The sequence below is a fragment of the Haemaphysalis longicornis genome, unplaced genomic scaffold (assembly GCF_048455015.1).
Source record: "Haemaphysalis longicornis isolate Haplotype H1 unplaced genomic scaffold, Haemaphysalis longicornis Haplotype H1 scaffold_3, whole genome shotgun sequence".
In the NCBI taxonomy this organism is placed as follows: Eukaryota; Metazoa; Arthropoda; class Arachnida; order Ixodida; family Ixodidae; genus Haemaphysalis; species Haemaphysalis longicornis.
Genome location: NW_027526335.1, coordinates 78,984,035 through 78,992,919, shown reverse-complemented (window position 1 = coordinate 78,992,919; position 8,885 = coordinate 78,984,035). Strand labels below are relative to the sequence as shown.

The following is an 8,885-nucleotide window of genomic DNA, read 5'->3' as shown; positions in this document are numbered from 1 at the left end:
ATCGTCGTCGTCTTCTTGTAGCATTATGTTTATGTTTATGTGTGTTTATGTCTATGTGTATATCTCAGCTAGCAATGGAACGGAAGATGTTAGGTGTAACATTAAGGGACAAGAAGAGAGCGGAATTGGTCAGGGAACAAACGCGTCTTAAGGAAATATTAGTAGAAATTAAGAAGAAATGGGTGTGGGCAGGGCATGAACTTCGACGGCAAGATAACCGTTGGTCATTAAGGGTAATAGAGTGGATCCCTAGAGAAGGCAAGCGTGGCAGGGGGCGGCAGAAAGTTAGATGGGCAGATTAGATCAAGAAGTTTGCGGGGATAAATTGGTCGCAGTTAGCACAGGACCAAGATAATTGGAGATCTATGGGAGAGGCCTTTGCCCTGCAGTGAGCGTAGACAGGATGATGATGATGATATCTATACCTATGTCTCCGTGTTCATATCTGTCTATGTATCTGTCTCTACCTATATCTATATCTCTGTCTATATCTCTGCCCATATCTATATCTATCTCTATCTATATATCTATAACTATATATATATATCTCTGTGTGTCTATTCTTATTATAACTGGTTAACACGAAGCGAAGTAACGTACAGAATAGTAATGAACATGCTAAACGTTTTTGTTCCCTGGATGGATACAATATCGGCCTGCGGGTTTCGTTCCTTTATTGTGCAGCACGATCATACGATGCAGCACTCCTACCACGAGAGCGCGCGCACACACGCAAATGTCGCACCAGCGCTGAACAGAATGGCTACAAAATGCTAGCACGAGCGGCACGGAAATATATGTCTATTGCGTTCAAAACTTCTAACCACCTCCATATCGCGAAGTGTGCGGTCAGCCTTTTCTTCTTCTTGAGAAGTTGCGCAAGCACAAACCGATGACCTTGAACCCACGGTGACCTTAAACACTGCACGCGCTCTTCGCTTGTGGTCGCACGCAGGCCACCCAGCATCTCCTGAGCAGCCAGAACATGGTGATTCGCTCCCTGGGTCGTATGGTTCTGTCGGGCCTGAGCCAGGACCTGTACCTGACGCGCAGCGTTCGCCAGCTGGGCTTCGAGGGCTACCCCGACGTGCTCATGATGCTGGCCGCCGTGGCGCAGAAGAACGGCGCAGGCTCGTCTCCGGCCGGAGGCGGCGTCGACATCGCCAGCGTGTTCCGCTCGGGCTACCGCACGCTGGTCGACATGCTCAAGAACCAGCACGAGGGGGAGGTCGGACGCTTCTCCTACATGGCCGGGGTACGACTCACTCTGCTGTATTCTGTAGAGAGCTTTTTAGAGAGCGCTGAAATTAGTTTAGCATAAAACAGTGCTATCGTTTTCGTATCATTGAACTGGTTGTTACTGCCCTGTTAGCTTAGTGAGGCATGTAGTGCTAAGCTTAAGACGAGGACGGATAAGCGAGAAAACGACATTACGGGACATTGGAGCCGACTACGGCAGAGTTAGGGGGCCCGAGCCCCCTCCAGTGTTTCCCATGGGGGGGATCTGCCCCCTCCCCTCTGGAGATGTTTACCCCAACCCCTCCCGCCCCCAATACTCCCCAAAGTGTCATTACCCGTTCTTTTGAGTTGCCTCTACTTTTGCACTTAAAATTTTATTGCGGCTAAAAGCTTACTGCATCATTGTTAGCGCAGACGTGCACGGCTTACTTTCATAGTTTACATTTATTCCTTCATATCCTTACCGTAGGAGGACAAGCGCACAAGAAGAAACAGTGGCGGTTGCGTCGTCCTTAGTGCCTATTTAATTTTTTTTTTACTTTTGACTGTGAACTCTATGTACACATAAAATACATCTAAATATACACACAGGAAATGATTATATTGAAAATGAAAGCTTTCCGCCTATGTTACGCGAGTTAACTTTCAGCAAAGTTTTAAGAAGGAGGAGGAGAAAAAAACGTTAATTTATTGGGCATAATAAAAGCTCGCGGCTCTCAGTTGAGAGATCTGCGAGCCAGCGCAAGAAAAAAAAAAAAAAACATTTATGCCACTTCCTTGTACTTCGCATTCCCGCACTCCTCTCTAGAAACAAAACTGTTTTTCGGTACGGGCACATGCTATAGTGATGCGACTTCACTCCAGACCCTACTATACATTCGGCTTCTATAATTTAGCGGGAAAAAACCTTTCCCAGCTATTTCCAAGTTTGACTCATTTGTCAAAAAGCGGTTCGCACCCGACATCAATTTACTCATCGCTCATTCCAAGGTGATGAAATGCTCGCAACTTGTGTGCAGCTATATCGCCCTCAAGGTCAGTCCGGGTTGTATGTTGTTGGGGGAAACAATGTTGGCATGGCCTTCAGTACACCAAGGTGCCGTTTTTTCTCCGTCTTTTGATCTTTGTTGTTATAAGTCCCTGAAGATATTTTTACACTTCAGAAGCGACAGGTAAACGAAGCCTAACAGGGAGTGAAGCGCACCACGTTCAATAAAACCTCTCTTGCTCTGAATATTTAGTCAAGCGTGATGGCCGCCCTCAATAAGCGTGAACTGAAGAGAACGTTAAAGAAAGTGTTGCCTGTTTTCTTTTTTTTTTTAATATACAACCACACGTTTTCCGGTTCCGCTTCACCCGCTTACGGTGCAGTGTTCATTTGTATTTCTTTGTGTTAACGTGTACGTTAACGTGTTTGTCGCAGCTGTATCTACTAGTGCGTGACAATACGTGAAAACATTTGATTTTCTCTCCTCGGTTTTTTTTTTTTTTTTTGCAGCGCAACGACACATTTCACGAGCTCCTAACCATGTTCACAGGAGAGGGAAATATTTCCCAGATAAACTATTTGGACTCCATGGACGGAAAGAAGTAAGTTCTCATTCAGTCTCGGGAAGTCATTTCACGCATTTGCCCGTCTTGGCCAGCGCACAGTGGTAGCTTACAAGATTGCTTGGAAGACCAGTGAATGCTGCCGAAAAGAAATCCGGGAAGTAGTGTGACCGAGAAAAGATAGGATAAGAAAGGGAGAGAGAAGAGAGGGGAAGAAGGAGGGGGACTTGCCGATTATCAATTTTAGATGCGACTGCATCTCATTCACTCGCGTTGTCCCTGCATCCGGCGTCGTCGGCGTTGTCGTCGGCGTCCGCCCCTCCCCCATTCTCCTCGCCGCGCCAGCTGCGCTCTCCGCCGCTCACCCCCTCTCCTCTCCGATAGCGAACACTCTCTCGTGAGGGGCATTGGATTGGATTCGATTGGATTGGCTTGGATTGGATTGGCTTGGCCTGGCTTGTATTGGATTTGGATTTGATTGGATTAAAGTGGATTGTGTTGGATTGTGTTGCGTCATAGCCGCGGTAGACGCACTGGCGCCGGCGCGTCCCCTCACCGTTATGCGCGCTATAAAACGCGGTGCCTGCGCCGCTCCGCTCCATCGTTCCAGCGCCGTTCCTCCGCTGTCCAACGCTGCAACGTGAACCCCCTATGTGTTGCATCTACACAGGGGTTCCCGCGAGGGGAGGTGGGAGTTTCGTTTGCCAAATGCATACTTGCGAGGAAAAAAAGAGAAGAAACACATTTATTTGGCAGCAGAGTTAGTTGACGATGGTGGCCGTCGTATTGGCGGAGAGAGAAACGAATGGCCTCGCCATTTATATTCTGAACAAGATTTTGCAACATCTATTTTTTTTCTGGACGCCGCACTTCAATCTTTGGCACATCGTATCTAGCACACTGCATTTTTGAGGTTGAAGCGGCCAGCTCGATAAATTTGCGAGTCTAGGGGAAAAGAAAAACATGCCAGCTACTGACATACTCCATGGTCACTGACTGCGCTGATGTTTTTGGAGCAGTTATATCTTGTTCGTGCAGAAATAGGTTCATATCGAATTCATTAACCCCAGAAAGTGATAAAAACTGATTGCTGCATGATTTGGTCATATTTGCCTTCTTTTAAGCCGGGACAACGAAGTGTGCCTAATTATAACTTCACCCACAGGAAGCTCAACATTTGGAGTGGTGACCTCTGCGACGAGCTGCGTGGTTCGTGTAAGTTCCTTTAGCCATTTATTTATTTTTACTCTGAGGGCTTACAACAAGCGTTGTTGAGGGAAAGGGCTACATTCACAGTAGAATACAAGCCACGTGAAAATAGAACACGAAGAAATAAACCAACAATAAGAAAGCAGTAACAAGTATAATATGACCTGAACATAAGCAACAATTGACGTAAACATTACTATGCAAGAATTCAAAATTTATTTTAGTGCGCTCTCTTTCACGTCAGCATCCTGAAAGAACAAAAGATAACTTCGGGGCATAAGGCTGAGGGGTGTATGCATTAGATAATGTTTGTAAGTGTAACACGAGAAAGAGAAGTGTGTGATTTGTCAAAGGTTGGGGGAGGGGTTGAAGTGGGCGGAGTAAGCTGGAGGTGCTGAAAAAACGAAATACCGAATAAACAGGAAAGAAAAAATATTCGTTGCAGCTGCAGCCTGCAAGTGCTTGTAATTATTACCCGGGACAGGAATTCGATCCCGGCCACAGCGGCTGTTTTTCTGATGCAGACGGACAACGAAAGCGGCAGTGCGTAAGACTTAGGCGCGCGTTAACGATCCCCAAGTGGTCAAAATTAATAGCTAGTATACTACTGCGCAGCTCAGAACACAGGTGTAGCTTAGGCGCGTAAAAACCCAGTTATAATTTTGAGGGGCCGGGGCAAAGTCTACCACGCAGCTTATTGGTAATAAAGAAAAAAAGATAAAAGCCTCCCGTCAATCCTTTCTTCATGCCGCCTTGGTGAAACGGGGGATATTTGGAGATTGGTGGCGTGGTGACACATATCCATTCGGAGATTTCCGCGTAACATTAAAAATCATCCCTTTTTTCTGAGCTTAGAAGAGTTTGCTCTTCGCATCAGCAGCATATACTACTGTGTACGCAAGGCGCGTAACGATGCCTGCATGTTTTATTTTCAGTTGGTAACGTTCGCCCTCCACTCTCCCCGCCTTCCTACCCCGAAACTGTTTTCATTCCGGACTTGAAGCGGTAAGCACAGCAGGATTTCTGTTTACTTCGCAGCGTTCAATGCGCCAAGAAAATGCATATGGAGAAACGTAGCCAGAGCTGTCAGAGCCATGGTCTTTAACAGCCTTCCCGCGTTCCCACTAAAATCGCCCGAATACACAGTGAAACTTCCTTGAAAATAACCGCTCAGAACAGCAAACTGCCTTCTTTATAAGCGATACTTTGAGTTACGCAATAATTTTTTTTTTATTAACTTCAGCCTGGACCCCGAAGGACTATGAATAAAGCGATATATAAACGAGAGTACTTTTGATATGTCGAGTGTGCCGGACAATACAATCACTCTTTTTGTTATCAGCTCGTTAGCAGCGAAATGCTCGGACAGTTTTGGACAAAAACAAAAAACGTGAACAGGAAAATATGAACGAGAACACACAAATAGCTCGATTTCTTTCTGTTCAAGTGAAATAGATTAAAAATGCGTATTTCCAGATATACCACTTGCGAGCCATTGTTTTATCTCCACTATCCACATTCTTTGATTTTGCGCGTTCTCACCCGCCGCGGTGGCTCAGTGGCTAAGGCGTTGCGCTGCTGAACACAAGGACGCGGGTGCGATTCCCGGCCGCGGCTGCCGCTTTTTCGAAGGGGGCGAAAATCAAAAACGCCCGTGTGTACTATATTTCGGCGCGCGTTAAAGATCCCTGGGTGGTCAAAATTAATCCGGAGCCCTCCATTACGGCGCGCCTCATCGACTGCGTTACGTCGGCGCGTTAAACCCCACAATCAATCAATCAATCAATCAATCAATCAATCAATCAATCAATCAATCAATCAATCAATCAATTTTGCGTGTTCTGGTTCACATTTTCGAGTTCTCATTTCATTTGTCTATGACTGCCCGTGGTAGGGTGTGAATACTCTTTACGGTTGTGGCAGACATTGGTCCGCGAACAGGCCTGCCCCAGCTTCTTACAGCTTGTATTCACCGGCGAGGCACGCATGGAGGCAACCATGTGAGTGCGTCGTCACTGGTTACGTCGGGCTCCGCGGGATGGCGGCACTTGTCCACGCTAAGCACATTGTGTGTGTTGGACGTTCCAAACTCTGCCTCACCGAACGCAAAGTAATGCCCCGAGACCAGTGTGTGTAAAATAAGAGAGACCGATAGCCGCGACGTCCTGACGATACGATGGTGCTTCTATTTAGAAATATGGCGACTGATGAAGACGAAGCAGCTCGATCGAGAGCTGCTCACGCGACTATGGGCACCGATGATGCTGATCACATCGGTGCAGCAATGAAGACACCTATAAAGTTTCTACATCTTCCCCGCCCACAACGAACCGTGGTCAGTCCGCTTCCATAAACTAACACAAGTTCGTTCCGATCCGATCCGGTAGGCAGTCATAAGGGGAAACTGCTGCAGGTGCCGTCTTTTGAATGAATCCTCGCTGGGAATATCGGCGCAGTCGACGCAGCCAGGTAGAAATTCGCAAGCCGTCTTCAACGCTTTTGTACTCAGATGTTAGTTCTTCAAATGCACATTTCGAGATCCGAAAAAAGTTTCCTTGGGACTTCTGCTTCTTTCTGGGGCTCTGTACACTGACAATTCTGTTGCAGTTATCAGATGTTTCCTTTTTCTTTAAATCATGCTTTCCGCGAACTTTCTTTCTTACGCCGGGTTGTCTGGTAAGTTCGGCAGCACTCTTCTTGGGATATTTCTCGAAAATGGCAGCATCCCGCTCCTCAGTGTCGTGCATCGCTTTTCCTTTTCGTGTGTTGTCTTGCCCTTGATGTGCTGCAGGTAGTACATTCGTTGTCTCCAGCTCGATACGTCCGTCATACGTAGCCTGTGCTGGTGGTAGGGAATTTAATGAGCAAACTGTCTCGCTCGAAGTAGTGTCGACGAATTCTTGAAAAACAGACGAGAGTAAGGCATCTTCAGTTTGAAAATCAAGCGCAGCCAATGAGGGAGTCGCATTCTCCTGTTCTGCTTGCGGTACGAAATCTGATAGCAGCGATGTTCCTGTCAAGACAGTTTCTTCATCCGAAGTTTCGAGATCACGTGGGTCGTAGCATTCCTCTGTAGCCGTAAAAAACTCTCCGAAACTTTTAGATGAATTCAATTTCTCGAGGATCTTGCAATGCCCTGTGGTGTCGTAGTTTTGGGTTTTCAATCGATAGTATATGCGGATCATAACGTGAGTAACATCGTCATCGTACTCTGCGTTGGTTGCGAATTCCTCATCCAAGTGGTCGATGTCAATAAGCGGTTCAATGTCCTCATTCAACCGTCTAAGTTCAACTTCAATTTTCCGAAGCTGGCGCAGAAAGCTCGTCAACAGCTCGCAAACATCGCTCGTCATTAGAGTCAGCCCTAATGCGGCTTCTGCGTTTCTGCGTAGTTCAAGAGCAATTGACCGCGTCCTTTCTCTGGTCATCTTCAGTTCGTGCAGGCACATCTTAGATTGAGGAACACCCTGTTCGTGCATCAGAGGTACTAGTCTGTTTTTCATTTGCGCGATGAGCTGCAGCTCTCCCCTCACCTTTTGCGGAATCGCTTTCTAGACCCACCGAAGAAAATCCTCGGAGGGGAGGATGCCTCGTCGTCTTGCCTGCCCATCGCGTCGGTCAGCCATGGGTAGCACCATCGTCGATATCCATCAAACGGTCCGTCGTGGGCATCGAGGGGTCCTCCTTCTCGTAGGCCAAAGTTCGGATGACTCCGAATCGCGCTGGGCCTTCTTCCCGGGTTTATCGGCACCAAAAATGTAAAATAAGAGAGACCGATAGCCGCGACGTCCTGACGATACGATGGTGCTTCTATTTAGAAATATGGCGACTGATGAAGACGAAGCAGCTCGATCGAGAGCTGCTCACTCGACTATGGGCACCGATGATGCTGATCACATCGGTGCAGCAATGAAGACACCTATAAAGTTTCTACAGTGTGAGTGCGATTAATAACACTTCTGTTGACACTACCATTGAGAATCGGGTTGAAAAGGAGCAGAAGACGCACGCCAGTGTTTTTCTTTTCATCGGCGTGCGGGCGCAGTGTAGGCACTATAGCGCCATGTCTGTGGAGCAGCGGCCATGTCCGTGGCCGTTTCCAGTGTTGCCAAGCGAAGAAATAGAGTTAAACTTTTCAATGAATACTACCTATAGATGAAGATAAAACGAGAAAAACGAAAGAAAATCAGTGTGGCGCGGTTATATATTTGTCAAAGCGGTTTTTAGGTTGCTGTTGCATTTGATCTTCATCCCCAATTTGTGCAGATGGCGTAAATATATTAAAAACATTTCACGCATTTCTACCGAATCGCGTGCGTGGATGTGTGGGGAAGGGGACGTACTCAGTATGTAATTAGCTGATCGAATGCCCAGCTGTCTGTCCTCGTCAATACCCCAGCAAATATACCTCAGTGCCACTTCCTGAGTTATCGCTGTTCATGAATTGTTGGCAAGTACAAGCGCTTAAACACTTACCCCAAGCAACATTACTGCCCTTCGCCATAGGCAATTCGACACCTCTGAGCGTCGACTAAACGATGCCGCTGGCCCGTTCATAATTGAGTCGGGAAGTCTAAAGGAGAGCTAACAAGAAATCAAAACAAATCAGTGAATTCTTGAGACTACTCTGCTATACAAGTAAGCGATACAAATACCGCTTCTTTCCCTTGCTCCTGCATCCTCGTATTGTTACTTTCGCACCAGATATAGTTACGTAGTCCGGGAAATCTAATCTCGGTATGGCAATTTTTATTTGCGTGCATGTGTTTGTATTACACCTACTTACGTATACGTTCGGATGTACTAAAAATAGTCACCCGCCGCGGTGGCTCAGTGGCTAAGGCGTTGCGCTGCTGAGCACGAGGTCGCGGGTTCGATTCCCGGCC

At 47.0% G+C, this 8,885-nt stretch overlaps 1 protein-coding gene across 1 annotated transcript in view; it reads left to right on the top strand.

Annotated features, from left to right (window-relative positions):
- Positions 1 to 955: 955 nt before the first annotated feature.
- LOC144174701 (scavenger receptor class B member 1-like) overlaps positions 956 to 8,885 on the top strand; it is a gene marked incomplete at its 5' end in the record, with an annotated part of 28,897 nt that continues 20,967 nt past the window's right edge. The window contains 4 exon segments of the mRNA XM_077703528.1: positions 956 to 1,255; positions 2,738 to 2,829; positions 3,956 to 4,005; positions 4,935 to 5,004. Coding sequence (XP_077559654.1) covers positions 956 to 1,255; positions 2,738 to 2,829; positions 3,956 to 4,005; positions 4,935 to 5,004 — 512 coding nt within the window.